The sequence below is a fragment of the Octopus bimaculoides genome, chromosome 1, assembly GCF_001194135.2.
Source record: "Octopus bimaculoides isolate UCB-OBI-ISO-001 chromosome 1, ASM119413v2, whole genome shotgun sequence".
In the NCBI taxonomy this organism is placed as follows: domain Eukaryota; kingdom Metazoa; phylum Mollusca; class Cephalopoda; order Octopoda; family Octopodidae; genus Octopus; species Octopus bimaculoides.
This window is the reverse complement of record NC_068981.1, coordinates 187,210,874-187,227,211: the sequence shown is the minus strand read 5'-3', so window position 1 is coordinate 187,227,211 and position 16,338 is coordinate 187,210,874. Positions and strand designations below refer to the sequence as shown.

Below are 16,338 nucleotides of genomic sequence, written 5' to 3'. Positions count from 1 at the left end.
TTTCCATGCTAGCATGGGTTGGACGATTTGACTGAGGACTGGTGAACCAGATAGCTACACCAGGCTCCAATCTGTTTTGGCAGTTTCTACAGCTGGATGCCCTTCCTCACGCCAACCACTCTGAGAGTGTAGTGGGTGCTATTACGTGCCACCGGCACAAAGGCCAGTCAGGAGGTACTGGCAACGGCCACGCTCAAAATGGTGTATTTTACGTGCCACCTGCACAGGAGCCAGTCCAGCGGTACTGGCAACGAACGGACTACCATTATTCTGACTGACAATTCCCTGTGTCTTTATCATTGTTTCCGTTGATTGTCTGGTAATATGATACTTCTATTTTGTTTTTCAGCTTGCAACTTACAACAGCTGTGTTTTAGGCGAATGGACTGATACACATTCTTCATTGAATTGGACCAGTACAATTGATAAACCTGAGTTCTTGATTGGGGAAGAAGTAAGCAACGACATACTTATGTATTTTTATAAATGCAATATAGGTCCTCTCATGAAATCTGCAGTTAAATGCTGTCACCAGTTACCCCCCTGGCCCCATATAATATATCAGGTGAAATGCTTAGCAGTATTTTGTCCTGCCTTACATTCTGTGGTCAACTTTGGCTTTCATCCTTTCAAGGTTGATAAAATAAATGCCAGCTCAGCACTGGGGTTGATGTTATTGACTTAACTACTTCTCGGTAAGAGTATAAAAACTGCATACTTCTGCCAAGCCATGTGAAGCCAGTGTGGCAGAGTAGGCTCACCAAATTAGTATGATCTCAAGCTCAAATTCATGGCCTCCACACCAGACTGTGGTTGATGGGAAGAACATGCTGATGCCTTCGTCCTACAGTGGACTGAATCCAATCCATATATATTTACAATAGGCGCAGGAGTGGCTGTGTGGTAAGTAGCTTGCTTACCATCCACATGGTTCCGGGTTCATTCCCACTGCGTGGCACATTGGGCAAGTGTCTTCTACTATAGCCTTGGGCTGACCAAAGCCTTGTGAGTGGATTTGGTAGACGGAAACTGAAAGAAGCCCGTCGTATATATGCATATATATGTATGTATGTGTATATGTTTGTATGTCTGTGTTTGTCCCCCCAACATCGCTTGACAACCGATGCTGGTGTGTTTATGTCCCTGTAACTTAGCGGTTCGGCAAAAGAGACCGATAGAATAAGTACTAGGCATCCAAAGAATAAGTCTAGGGGTCGATTTGCTCGACTAAAGGCTCGACTCCAGCATGGCCGCAGTCAAATGACTGAAACAAGTAAAAGAGTATGTATGTGTCTATCATGATCATTGTTCTTTATCCATTTTCCATGCTAGCATAGTTGGATGGGTCATTACATTCTCAAGAGAGCTCCCACTCACAGTTACTGCCCTATTAAAAGTGTCAGACAACTGTATTTCACTTGTATGTTCTGTTTTTGACATGGTTTCTACAGCAGGGTGTCATCCCTAATGCCATCTACTTTACAGAGTGTACTGGGTGTTATTTCATTGTGAAACCAGCATTTAAAGAGGCTGTGATGTCCGTAACAAGACATGACTGAAGGGTCTCTTTGATCTTGTGTTACCTCAATTTATTTCTCATGCACTTTAGAATATATTGGGTGCATTTTATCTTGACATCATCTCCATTGAGGTTGCATTGTACCCCACAAAGTAAGAGATCCCCATCACTCTGTTTTCTCTGTTCATTCAGAGCAATGACATCAGATGAAGAGAGGGTGATTGCAGTAGATGTACGAAGGTGAGAGGGAGAATGGAGTGCAAGAGGTGGGGTAAGGCAGTGCAATAAGGAGTAAAGGAAGAAAAGACAGTAATGGCAGGGATAATTGAGAGAGAGACAATAATGGTAGGGAGCAATGGGACGGTAATGGTAGAATGTAGTGAGATGGAAGTGGGAGAGAAGCACTGATATCTGTCACATCTTTGGTAAGAGAGAGAGGACATGTGATGGGTTGCCATAGAAATGGTTAGTGGTAAGAGTGTGATGAATCTTAGTAACATCATCTAGAGCAGGGGTTTTCAAACTTTTTGACTTGCGGACCCCTTTATATTTCAGGCTTTACCTTAGGGACCCCCTTATAAATGCTTATGAAATTTATACATAAATATTTGCTTAAAATAACATATATTTTTACATTTATTTATTTAACAGTATTTAACAAATAGGTTTATTGTCAATTAAAAGATTTCGATTAAAAAACATATATAAAATCAAATTGCCCATAAAAAGTATTTGCTGTCCACAGACCCCCTGTCTTGTCCTTGCGGACCACAGTTTTAAAACCCCTAATCTAGAGGAAAAGGGTGGTGACTATGAGGAAGGAAAAGGTAGGGTGGTGATAACTGGTTAGGGTTAGGGAAGAGAGAGTAATGGCTATTCCAAGTGGTAATGTTATAGGAAGACTGGGTGTCAAGGAAAGAAGAACCTGAGGAAAAGGGAGTAATGTTTGGCTTTACAGGAGGATGAGGGAGTGATGGATGGCTTTACAGGAGGATGAGGGAGTGATGGATGGCTTTACAGAAGGATGAGGGAGTGATGGATGGCTTTACAGGAGGATGAGGGAGTGATGGTGTGTAATTAGGGAGAGTAAATGGAGGGGAGTATCAGACACTAACAGATCAGTTATAATCCCTTATTACCCAATCATTTTGATGAAAGAGATTTAAAAGATACAGACTGTTGTATAAGGTGGAATGAGTATGACTAGGTGTAATATTACCCGTCATCATACCAGTGATGTGGTTTAGGGAATAGATTGAGAAGAAATGATTGAAGGACATGTGGATATTGAATCAGCTTAAGGGTCAACAAATGGGGACTGGAAGGTTGGCAACTGGAATGGCATCTGGCTGAAGAAATCTGCCTCAATGCACTCCATCTAACCCATGCAAGTATGGAAAAGTAGATGTTAAAGACAGTGATGATGGGTTTTCAATTGCTATTTTTGCAGCTTTGTAATAATCTCCAATAATCCTAAATTCCTCTGTGAACTTCAACCTTTATCTTTCCAGGCTTTATATGTTCGAACGACAGATTGTTATAATTTACATTGGCCAATCAGATACAGTCAACTAAACATACACAAAGGACCAGGTGGAACTTTTTCTTCTGTTCTGGCTGATCTTGAAACTATTTGGGCGACAGCTTTAGAAACCAAACTAGGAATTCCTCGTAAAGACTTAAGTGTAAGTTTTTTTCTTTTTTCTTTTCACTCTGTGAAAGTTTTTTGTCTATGGGTGAATTTTAAAAATGTCCCAGAACCTAGAAAGTTGCGCAGACTGGTCTGTTGTTAAGGCGATGAGCTGGCAGAAACGTTAGCACCCCGGGCGAATTCCTTAGCGGTATTTCGTCTGCTGTTAAATTCTGAGTTCAAATTCCGCCGAGGTCGACTTTGCCTTTCATCCTTTCGGGGTCGATAAATTGAGTACCAGTTACGCACTGGGTCGATGTAATGGACTTAATCCCTTTGTCTGTCTTTGTTTGTCCCCTCTATGTTTAGCCCCTTGTGGGCAATAAAGAAATAAGACTGGTCTGTTGTTGGGTAATATGCCAGAAGCTAAATGTTTGTTTAATCTACTTTTCATGACTGTTAATCTTTGATATATTTTATATCATTTCATTTGTTTGTTTAATTGTTTAAGGTCTAATTCTCCATGATAGAATGGGTTAGATGGAGGAACTAGTTAAAGCAGGATTTTATACGTAGAGCATGACTGTTTAGAAGCTTGCTTACCATTTGTGTGCTTTTGCTGCATGTCACTATGGACAATTGTCTTCTATTATAGCCCTGGGCCAACCCAAAGTATCTGCCAGATCAGATTGGAGCCTGGTGCAGCTATCTGGTTCGCCAGTCCTCAGTCAAATCGTCCAACCCATGCTAGCATGGAAAGCGGACGTTAAATGATGATGATGATTCACAAAGCTTTTGTCAGTCCAAATCGATAGTAGAAGTCACTTACGCAAAGTGCCACTTAGTGAGACTGAACCCAAAGCCATGTGGTTGACAAACAAACTTCTTAACCATGCAGCCATGCCTGTAGTTATAAATTAATTAGTTTCAGCTTTGACTGAATTAATTTCTTTATTCTTTTTTCCCCCCAGGATTATAGAGTTGTATTACTGATTCCAGACGTGTATATTCATAAACACGTGAAGGCCTTGATGAATATACTTCTAAACAACCTCGGTTTCTCTGCAGCTATTATTCACCAAGTAAGTATAATCTGCGATTACACTCTGACACCTTGTCACTACCATCATCATTTTCCTGGCTACTCCCATCCACACTTGCTGGGCAACCATGTGTTGCCTCTATAACAAGACACCTGTACTTGTCCTGTTATCATACCTTATTCTCTCAATACCTGGCATAAAGCCAAATCACTCTCTACTACAATCCCACTCAGTCTCTTTTTTTTTCTCCCTTGTGCTGGTGTCATGAAAAATACCCCTAATATATTCTTATTTCTTTATTGTCCACAAGGGGCTAAACATAGAGGGGACAAACAAGGACAGACAAAGGGATTAAGTCGATTACATCGACCCCAGTGTGTAACTGGTACTTAATTTATCGACCCCAGTGTGTAACTGGTACTTAATTTATCGACCCCGAGAGGATGAAAGGCAAAGTCGACCTCGGTGGAATTTGAACTCAGAATGTAACAGCAGACGAAATACTGCTAAGTAATTCACCCAGGGTGCTAACGATTCTCCCAGCTCGTCGCCTTCGTACCCCTAATATACTCTGTTAAGTGGTTGATGTTAGGAAGGGCAACTATCCATAGAAGCCATGCCAGATCAGACATAGGAACCTGACATAGTCATCTGGCTTGTTGGATCCTTTCAAACTATTCAACCCATACCAGCATGAAAGACAGACGTTAAATGATGATGAAAAGTATCTGTGATATGTTCTATGTAATATTTATTCCAATGCCTTGCGTTCTAAATTCAGATCTCACTGAGATCAATTTGGCTTTTCCTCCTCCTTTTACTTTTAAGAGAAATTGCAAAATGTCTTTTTTTTTTTTCTCGGACAGTGTTAATTAGAATATGAAATGACACTCATATGTGCACACGTACAAACAAAAACACCCACTACACTCTCGGAGTGGTTGGCGTTAGGAAGGGCATCCAGCTGTAGAAACTCTGCCAAATCAGATTGAGCCTGGTGCAGCTTCTGGCTCACCAGTCCTCAGTCAAACCGTCCAACCCATGCTAGCATGGAAAGTGGACGTTAAACGATGATGATACACATGACAAGCTTCCTAGTTTCCATCTACTTTTTTCCACTCAAAAGCATTGGTTGGCTCAAGGCACCAGTGGAAGATACTTGCCATGCAGTTGGATTGAACCTGAAACCACATTGTTGTGAATGAAACTCCATAACCACATACCTGTGTGTGTGGCTATTGTCTTCAAATAAATTTATCATAATTTGTTTTTTCAATGGCACCATGGATTGGATGGTTTGTGTCTTGATCCTTCAATTTTTACTACTGGGCTGCCATACCAACTGTTATGTAGGTTGCTCAACATGCTTGAAATAACAGTCTGATCTCCTTCATATCACCTTAGTGCCTATGAAGATAAGTACATAGATGATGTAGTCGAAAATATGTCTGAAAGAAGGGATGGTTATGGCTGGAGTGCACTTGATCATATTCAGCTTGATCAGGACTTGTCTGGGAGTAAACAATTGTGAAATAAGAATACAACCTGTTATATAATACACAAAGAATTGTATATTTTGTTGGTATGGAGCCAACATAAGACATCCATGGATGTCTTAAAAATTCACTCAGTTACAGCCTACAAGCATAGTGAAGTGGATAAAAGTGTTGGTTAATGCAGTGCAGTCATCTAGAGGTTCTGAGTTCAATCTCAGGCAAAGGCATTAAGGTGAATCAGAAGACAGTTGAAAGAAGGCTGGAACATACAACAGCCGAAACGTAGTGAAAGCAAAAATCGAGGTGAGAACACTACTCTGACTGATGTAACATAATATAAATTCCTCATCTCAGAAATATAGAATTGTAAATAAGTGTAGGCATAGGAGTGGGTGTGTGGTAAGTAGCTTGCTTACCAACCACATGGTTCCGGGTTCAGTCCCACTGCATGGCACCTTGGGCTAGTGTCTGCTACTATAGCCTCGGGCCGACCAAAGCCTTGTGAGTGGATTTGGTAGACGGAAACTGAAAGAAGCCCGTCGTATATATGTATATATATATGTTTGTGTGTCTGTGTTTGTCCCCCAAACATCGCTTGACAACCGATGCTGGTGTGTTTACGTCCCCGTAACTTAGCGGTTCGGCAAAAGAGACCGATAGAATAAGTCCTGGGGTTGGCTTGTTCGACTAAAGGCGGTGCTCCAGCATGGCCGCAGTCAAATGACTGAAACAAGTAAAAGAGTAAGCAACAAAGTTAAGTATCTTGCTCAAGAGCACAACATTCTGGTTGTAGAAGTGAAATTTCCTATCATGTCTATGTTATCAGTAATCCAATCTGCTAACCTCATTTCTATTGCTTTTCAAACTTTGACACGAATAAATTCTTTTCCAGACCTTATCCCAAGAAATATCTTCATTTTGGCTTTGATATACACCCCACCTCTCTTGGGCTCATTAGTACTGACATCCCCCTTTCATTCTCCCCATTTGTCCTCTTTTTACTGTCCTTCAGTTTCACTTCTGTTAGCTTCTCTTCCCATTGACTCTGTTTCTACCTTCACCCCTTTGTCCCCCCCCCCCGCTCATCCTGTTTCTTCTTCCTTCACTCATCTTCTTTTCTATTCACTTCTGTAATCCTGAATGATCGGTCTCTCTAGATTACTACATAAGGACCATGGGGCCAGTTTTCTGGTTTCTCCAGTGTATTTATTGTATGTATTCCTCCCTGGATGGGATACTGATCCATTGCAGGATTACTCATTTTTACCAGCCATGAAGTGTTTTACTCAAGAATACAACATGTCACTCAATCCAGGAATCGAACCCACAATCTTATGATCATGAGTCTAACATCCTAAACACTAAGCCACACACCTCCACTAATCCTGATTGAATGAATGCTATAAAGTGACATGGACTATCTAATCTTATGGGATACAATGGGACCCTACCTCGTTTTTGTTGGTGCCACTGTAATCCCACTCAGTGCTTGCTGTAAATTGGTTGCTGAGCAAGTGGAGATATGGGATTGAGGGCGACACTTTGATCTTGTCATGAACATGATAGTTTTCTCTAGTGCTGGTACCATGTTAAAATGCTTCCAATACATTCTCTATAAAGTGGTTGGTGCTAGGAAAGGCATCCAGCAATAGACTAAACAGAAAAGGAAACTTACAAATGTGATGTAGTCCTCAAATATGTTTTGGACATATTTGACCTGTAAAAAGACCCACGGAGAAAAAAATTTTGTCTTTGAGTAAATGGTGTCAAGCAGTCCTTTCAGAGTGCCCCCTATAGACTATCATCATCATCGTTTAAAGTCTATTTTCCATGCTGGCATGGGTTGGACGGTCTGACAGGCTCTGGAGAATTGCTCCAGGATCCAATTATCTCTTTTTGCAAGGGTTCTACAACTAGATGCCCTTCCTCACTCAAACCCCTTTACAGAGTGTATTGGGTACTCTTTTTACACGGCACCAGCACAGGTGATCTTTACATGGCACCAGCACACATTGCAAGTTCTTTATGCTCTCATTAGTATTAGATACCAAAAAAAAATTTTGTCTTAATTTATTTCCAGGAATCTGTTTGTGCCACTTTTGGTGCTGGTGTAAGTAGTGCCTGTGTGTTGGATGTTGGAGATCAGAAGACAAGTGTTTGTTGTGTGGAAGATGGATTATCCCATAGAAATACCAGGTAAGTAGGTATTACTTGAGAGAACATGGTTGTTTAATATGTTTACTCTTGAGCCTTGTTTTATGTTTTATCCCAGTGGCCCAATACGATATCTTAATTAATTTTGACATGAGTGGTGTAATATTTCTACATTATACCATATGTGAGGCAAAGATCACATAGGTAGTGTTAGATACCTATGTCCCATCAGAAGGTCGTAGGGTACCCTAGTTCATATCACGTCCTACATACCACATGACCTACCCATGATCAATTAAAAATGTTGGGTATTTTCTATTGGAAGATCTGGAAATCTTTTCATTCAAAAAGAACTATTTTGGTTTCCATGGCAAGCAAAATATCTTTTATTCCCTTCTCTTTCTATTGGAAAATCTACCAATTTTTTCAAAAAGAACTATTTTTGTTTCAATGGCAAATAAAATTTTCTCAGTACTCAATCTTTTATTTCACTTCAATACAAATCTATTAATTTATAAGTCTGCTATCCTGAAAATCTCATTCTATCATCATAAAAAGAAAAGGTGACTTCCACTCTTCTATGCTGTCATGGGTCAGACAGAATTTGTGGGAGGCAGATTTTCCACAGCTGGATGCCTTTCCTGTTAACAACCCTCACCTGTTTCCCACAGCCAGAGATGTTTTCATGGAAGACTGGAAACGATGGACACTGCTTTTATGATGTCGACATTCATTTAGTTGTCATGCAATGTCAAGACAGAGCGCACACAAGCACATGCACACTCACATAAGCACAGGCATGCACGTACAAGCACAGGCACACATGCACGTACAAGCACACGCACACATAAGAGCGACCCTTATGCACAAGCACATGCATGCACGTACAAACACACGCACACATGATAAGAGTGACCCTTATGCACACACAATGCTATTTAATGCCTGCAACCACCTATGTTATTGTCGTCGTTATCAACTATTTATATTTACTGCCGATAATAGTAACAATAATAATACTTATATAAATATTCACTTTCGAATATTTACTCCTTGTGTGTGTGTGTGTGTATGTATGTGTATACTTTCATGTATATTTGTTTGGTATAACACAATATAGTCAATTAATACTACCTTTCTTCCTCATCTCTCTTCTCTAATTAGAATAGTTATGGACTATGGAGGCAGTGATATTACAAGGTGCTTCCAGTGGTTACTTACAAAATCTGGATTCAACCCCCAACACCTGAAAATAACTGATATTGTTGACACAAGGCTCATACAGGAATTCAAAGAAACTTATTGTCACATGGATCAGGTAACATTTTGTTATTTAGTTTTCAGTTATGTTGATCTAAGAAAGACATTTTGACATGTCTTTCCTCTTGTATAATTTATACAATTTGTCTTTAAACCTATAATAGCTGCTAGCTGCAGTGATTATATTTAGTAATGTATGAAGGTGTCCTTTATTGAAGACAATTATTTCAAAACTTCCTATATATATATATATTTCGTTTTGGGGTTTGGTTTGCAAGAGTCAAAACTATTGAAAAGGTTTCAAGACACAATGGAAATTTTAGAAAAATAAAAAGAAATAAGTGGAAATTTTACTGGTGAGTGTGTTAAATTATAAGGCACTAAAAGAGAATGACTCTCCCCAGACACAACAGAATACACACACACACACACACATATATGCATATATCTTTTATCTTTTACCTGTTTCAGTCATTAGACTGTGGCCATGCTGGAGCACCGCCTTGAATTTTTAATCAAATGAATTGTCCCCAGTTCTTATTTTTTTAAGCCTGATGCGTATTCTATTGGTTTCTTTTGCTGAACTGCTAGGTTACGGGGGATGTAAACACACCAACACCGGATGTCAAGTGGTGATGCGGAGACACACACACACAGATACACACACACATATGACGGGCTTCTTTCAGTTTCTGTCTACCAAATCCACTCACAAGGCTTTGGTCAGTTTGAAGCTACAGTAGAAGTCACTTGCCCAAGGTGCCATGCTGTGGGACTGAACTGGAACTATGTGGTTGGGAAGCAAGCTTCTTACCATGCAGCCAATATTACCTCCTCTAATGACCCCTCTGTTGTAGAAAGACACCTGCTTCTGCCTGTCACACGCTAACCTTTCATCCTATGACATGAATTCCCCGCCTCAAATGGGCCCTGCCCCTCTCATAATTCCTTGTCTCCTGAGTTACTTGGTTACCCTGCCAGTGCTGGTGCCATGTTAAAAGCATCCAGTCCACACTGTAACATGGTTGGCGTTTGGAAAGGCATCCAGCTGTAAAAACCTTGCCAAAAACTAACCTCGCCTGTGCAGGTGCTACATAAAAAGCACTGAGTCTACTCTGCAGAGTGGTTGGTGTTAAGAAGAGCATCCAGCCATAAAACCCCTACCAAAATAGATACAGTAGCCTAGGGTAGTTTTTCTACCTGGTCAGCTCCTATCAACTGTCCTACTTATGATATGCCAGCGTGGAAAGCAGACGTTTAATGATGATGATTTCATGGGTTTAATAGAAAAAATTTGGCATAAACATAACAAACTGAAAATTAGACAAAAACATAATACATGGACATTTGATAGCTGATTCCTCATTAGTCAATGTCCTCATTATCAATGTGTGATAGTTGTAAATGAGTATCACTGTTATATTAGCAGTGTCATTAATTCTCAATATTCTATGAAAATGTCTGGCCATTGGGAAATATATTATCTTTCTTGGAAACAGGTAAAGTTTGACAACAAGAAGGGAAGCTGGTCATAGAAAATCTGACTCGGTATACTCTGTCCAACTCATGCATGGAAAAGTAGATGTTAAAATGATGTTGGTCTATAATTTTTTTTTCTTTTGCCATTTTAGCAACAAGATGGTGTATATGAATACAACATACACATTAAAAAACCACAAAGTTTGATCATCAAATATAATTCTGTGAAACTTGGAGATGAGTGTGTTCTGGCACCATTGAGTTTGTTTTTTAACGATATGTTGGCACTGCAAGGTTCCCAACTTTGTCACACACAGCAAAGGTATGAAGGAGATTCAGATGACCCTCATGATGATTTTTACCTGTTACAGACCCAGAGTCAGCAACAACAAGTAAGGAAACAAATTTGTTGATAATACAGTTCTATATTTAAGAGATGAGGAATTATGTACATTATTTACATTATTTAAAATTGACGGATATTTGTCCTCATCTTGTTTGTTGTTAACACAATGTTTCGGCTGATATACCCTCCAGCCTTCATCAGGTGTCTTGGGGAAATTTCGAACCTGGGTTCTCATTCCTAAGGTAGTTTTCAATGTTGTTATTATTATTATTCAGGTCACTACCTGGAATCGAACTCAGAATCTTGGGGTTAGTAGCCCGCGCTCTTAACCACTATGCCCACGAGCATATGGCGTAGTGGTTAAGAGCGCAGGCTACTAACCCCAAAATTCTGAGTTTGATTCCAGGCAGTGACCTGAATAACAACAACAATAATAATAATAATATTAACATTGAAAACTACATTAGAAACGAGAACCCAGGTTCGAAATTTTCTCAAGACACCTGATGAAGGCTGGAGGGTATATCAGCCGAAACATTGTGTTAACAACAAACAAGATGAGGACAAATATCCATCAATTGTAAATAATGTACAAATTTGTTGATGTTTTTATTTCTCCCTCTCTTTCAATTTTTCATTTCTCAACTCATGTTGGGTACAAGGACAAATACACAACACATTTTCTATTAATTAAAATGATAACTTTAAAAAAAAATTTTTTTTTTAGAACCCTCATCTGTTCTTTAAGCAAGATTGTCAAGATTTATTTAGAATTCTCTTGGCAGGGAATTTGTATCATAGAACTAGGTTGATTAGTATCAAAAGGGTTAAACTTTTACTTTATTTTTAAGTCGGAATTCCAACCACGTTTCGTGGTTTGCTACCTCATCGGCTCCTTTATAGGATCCAGTGGCTAAAGATATCATCAGGAGGAACCACGTCCGATACTGGCCCCTACTCCTCTACTGTTTTCAACGTGGCACCTTCCCCTTTTGAAGGTGTCTTCAGCTCTGGTGTTGAATACATTTCTTTTTTCTCCTTTTTTCTTTTGTTCTTTGGTTTCTGTGATGCAACTTCAACAAATGTCGGCGGGCGAATGACCATCCTGTCACATTTCCCTTTAAATACTCACCAGTAGGCTCCAGCAGCCAGCACCAGCTAACTGTCACATGACACTGCTAAATCTTCAACTGACCAATGGAGGGGAAGGGTGCATAGTTTTAGCCTTTGGCTAACATTTTTTTCAGTGACCACTTGATATGATTGAGCAAAATTAGACTTCATGTACTTATACGTCCAGCCATAAAAACTATGCCAAAACAGACCTCACTGGTACTGGTACCATGTGAAAAGGACCAGTCCACTCTGTAAAGTGGTTTGCATTAGGAAGGGCATCCAGCTGTAAAAACCATGCCAAAACAGGGTGGAGCTTGGTGCAGTCCTCTGGCTTTCCAGCTCCTGTCAAGCCATCCAACCATTACCAGCATGGAAAATGAACATTAAATGATGATGTGTATATATCTATATGCACACAAATCAGATATATATACACACACTTGTACATACGCACCCATTCACATGTGTGTATATATTTTCAAACCATTGATTGCTTTTCTTTGTTCTCTAAGTCCTTATTTGAAAACTGAAAATTTTCTCCTTGTTTATTCTACAGGCTGCTCGTTTGAATGCAGCTCGGAAGAAGGAGAATGTTGAAGCAAGTTTAAACCAGCTGGACACCTCGTTTAGTCAGTACGAAGACACTAATCTGAGCCATCCACAGCTGGTCGATGAAGACTCGTATGATGGTCCGGACAATTTCTCTGGAAATGACACTTATAAAGGAGAGAGGAAACTAGATTTGGAAGAGGAGGAACCTCAAGACACTGGACCTTTATTACAACTTATGGGCATTGACCAAGCTATTTTACACAGCATTAATAAACTTAGTGAGTTACTCTTTGTTCCACAAGTCAGTAAAATGTCATCCAATTTCCATCGGTTTAATTCTGTTTTATAGATTTTATAGTTGCAGGTTTGGCTTGTTGGTTAAGAATATTCTTTTGAGATGGTGTGGTTGCATCACTCAGCAAGACCGTTGTCAGCTGCTCTCCAGCTGTCTATTTAAGGCTGTATATGGCTATGGTGCGGCCACACTTGGAATTTGCATCACCAGGCTGGAACCCTTATCTTGCTCAGGACATTGACTTCCTGGGAACTGTTCAGAGATGTGCAACCAAGCGAATACCCGCCATCAGGCATCTACCATACTCTGAACACCTTGCTTCCCTGGGCAGAGATACACTGAAGCTCCGATGTCTGGTAACTGACTTGGTAAACACCCGCAAAACTGTTAGCCATCACACCAACAACCACCTTGAGCACCTTTTTGAGCTCCATGTGTCTAACACTCATAGGCATGCCTCCAAAGCCAGAAAACAGCACATGACTTTTGGAAACATTTTTTCACACTCTGAGTTGCTGAAGCATGGAACAAACTATCTGCATCAGTTGTTAGATGCAGAGACATTGCATCCTTTAAAATCTCCATGCTTCCTGAAATTCACCAACACTACACCTGATATCCACCCCCTCCATACATATGCACACATGTATATCATGACTCATACATTGTTCACTTTCCTGACTTTTGTACATAATTCTATGTACTGTACATTGCACCTTTGATGTGTTGTAGTGCACCTGAGCCTATGCACAACAATTTCAAACTAATTAAAAAAAATAATAATAATAATCTACAAATACTATAATGGTTTAGGGTACATTATTAAAGTATAGATCAACTCCTGTATTTGACTTGAGAAATTATAAAACTCTAAAAGTATGAAGATAAAGTTGGCCACAGCAAGATTTGAACTCATAAAGGTTTACGTAACTAATATCACAAGTAAATTACATTAAAATTGCAATAATAATAATAGTAATCCTTTCTGCTGTAGGCACAAGGCCTGAAATTTTGGGGATATGGGATAGTCAGTTACTTGAAGCCCTGAGTTCAACTGTTACTTATTTTATCAGTCCTCAAAGGATCAAAGGCAATGTCAGCTCTGCAGCATTTGTAAAAGCTCTTTCAGAGGAGTTGGAATCAGAAGGGTTAATTTTTCTTAAAATTCTTTATACATTCAGAAGTAGGAACTACCATCATGGTACTATGGGATCTTGTTCAGCTTCGACTATATAAAGGTATATAGAAATATTATATAAAGATATATAAAAGGTATATAAAAATATTATATAAAAAGTCATCATCATCATTGTTTAACGTCCGCTTTCTGTGCAAGCATGGGTTGGACGATTTTGACTGAGGACTGGCGAACCAGATGGCTGCACCAGGCTCCAATCTGATCTGGCAGAGTTTCTACAACTGGATGCCTTTCCTAACGTCAACCACTCCAAGAGTGTAGTGGGCGCTTTTACGTGCCACCAGCATGAGGGCCAGTCTGGCGGTACTGACAATGGGCAAGCTCAAATGGTGTTTTTATGTGCCACCTGCACAGGAATCAGTCCAGCAGCGCTGGTAACGACCCTGCTCGAATGTTTTGTTCACATGCCACTGGCACAAGTGCCAGTAAGGCGACGCTGGTAACGATCATGCTCAAATGGTGCTTTTTATGTGTTACCGGCATGGAAGCCAGACCACTGCTCTGGCAGTGATCCCGTTTGGATGGTGCTGTTAGCGCTCCACTGGCACGGGTGCCAAAGGTGTATAAAAAAAAAGATATATAAAAAAAGAATTTAATATCACATTATTCAGGCTTCTATTTGGACTGGTTGGTCATGGAAAAAGTTGCTGTTATACTCAAATTACCCATGATGCCATCTGACTCAGAAATATCTTTTGTACACAAATTTTCAGTTTCCAGTAAACTCAGCTTTGCTATGTTCATGAATATTTATTTTGAAATTATTTCATTTCATTTCAGGTAATGATGAAATTAAAAAGAAAATGTATAGCTGTATTCTTGTAATTGGAGGAGGGTTAAACATACGTGGTGTCCAAGGCTGGATTCAACATCGTTTGTGGTCCCAAATGCCTGTTCAATTCAGGTATACTTTGGAAGGAATGGATGTTATTACTAGAGCTAAGGTATGAAGAATTTCCATTTTTTTTTCTCCATGACATCCCTTACTCTAGCTCCCACTATCCTTTAGAAATCTTGTGAACTTGCTCACCCACTCACCAAGCCTCAGTCCATTTCACTCAACGCACCTCCCTATAATTTGGGTGTATGACCCCTGCCTGTCATATCTTCACCATCTTTCTCTCTTCCCTCTCACTTTCTCCTTACCTGAGGTAACCATATTTCTCCTCTAATGCAAGACCCCTTTTCTATCCCTTCATAATACCACCCCCAGTTGAAGGGTCTTGTCCTGCAAGTTACTTGAGATGTCGTCACCGCTGCTGGTGCCACATAGGAAGCACCCAATACGCTCTGTAAAGTTAGCATTAGGAAGGGCATCCAGCTGTAGAAACCATTCCAAAACAGACATTAGATATTGGCACAGGCCTTTGGTTTGCTAAGTAATGTTTCCTCTCAATCATCTAGAACAACACTTTGCTGAATTTCATATTGAATAACTTAGCAATAGGTGCTGGAGTGGCTGTGTGGTAAGTAGCTTGCTTACCAACCACATGGTTCTGGGTTCAGTCCCACTGTGTGGCACCTTAGGCAAGTGTCTTCTACTATAGTCTCAAGCCAACCAGAGCCTTGTGAGTGGATTTGGTAGACGGAAACTGAAAGAAGCTTGTCGTATATATGTGTATATGTGTGTCTGTGTTTGTCCCCCCCAACATCGCTTGACAACTGATGCTGGTGTGTTTACGTGCCCGTAACTTAGCGGTTCAGCAAAAGAGACCGATAGAATAAGTACTAGGCTTACAAAGAATAAGTCCTGGGGTCGATTTTCTCGACTAAAAGCGGTGCTTCAGCATGGCCACGGTCAAATGACTGAATCAAGTAAAAGAGTATTCCAGAACTAGCTGATGCTGCACTTGTTGCACACACAGAAAGAGCCCTGCAGTGCATCACATCCTGCTTTGCAGAGGCTGCCTAGCAAGTCTTCAGTTTGATTCTCATTGTTCACCTTGCTTATAAAGATTTACTAAAAATTACTAAAATCTACTTTTTAGTTGAAGAAGTGAACTCGAGAATCTGGTTGGCTTGATGTACTTCATTTTTGTTTCAGTTTTATTATTATTATTATTATTATTATTATTAAGGAGGCAAGCTGGTAGAATTCGTTTGCACGCCAGGCAAAATGCTTAGCAGTATTTCGTCTGCCTCTACATTCTGAGTTCAAATTCCGCTGAGGTTGACTTTGCTTTTCATCCTTTCGAGGGTTGATAAATTAAGTACCAGTTAAACACTGGGATCGATGCAATCGACTCCCCC

At 40.0% G+C, this 16,338-nt stretch overlaps 1 protein-coding gene across 1 annotated transcript in view; it reads left to right on the top strand.

The window, feature by feature from the left end:
- Positions 1–16,338, top strand: part of LOC106883861 (actin-related protein 8) — a 26,646-nt gene that overhangs the window by 9,871 nt on the left and 437 nt on the right. Inside the window, exons 5-12 of the mRNA XM_014934999.2 lie at positions 350–454; positions 3,031–3,204; positions 4,121–4,231; positions 7,769–7,884; positions 9,007–9,160; positions 10,734–10,973; positions 12,600–12,873; positions 14,869–15,032. Of these exons, the coding sequence (XP_014790485.2) occupies positions 350–454; positions 3,031–3,204; positions 4,121–4,231; positions 7,769–7,884; positions 9,007–9,160; positions 10,734–10,973; positions 12,600–12,873; positions 14,869–15,032 (1,338 nt within the window). The remainder of the gene's footprint in view (positions 1–349; positions 455–3,030; positions 3,205–4,120; positions 4,232–7,768; positions 7,885–9,006; positions 9,161–10,733; positions 10,974–12,599; positions 12,874–14,868; positions 15,033–16,338) is intronic.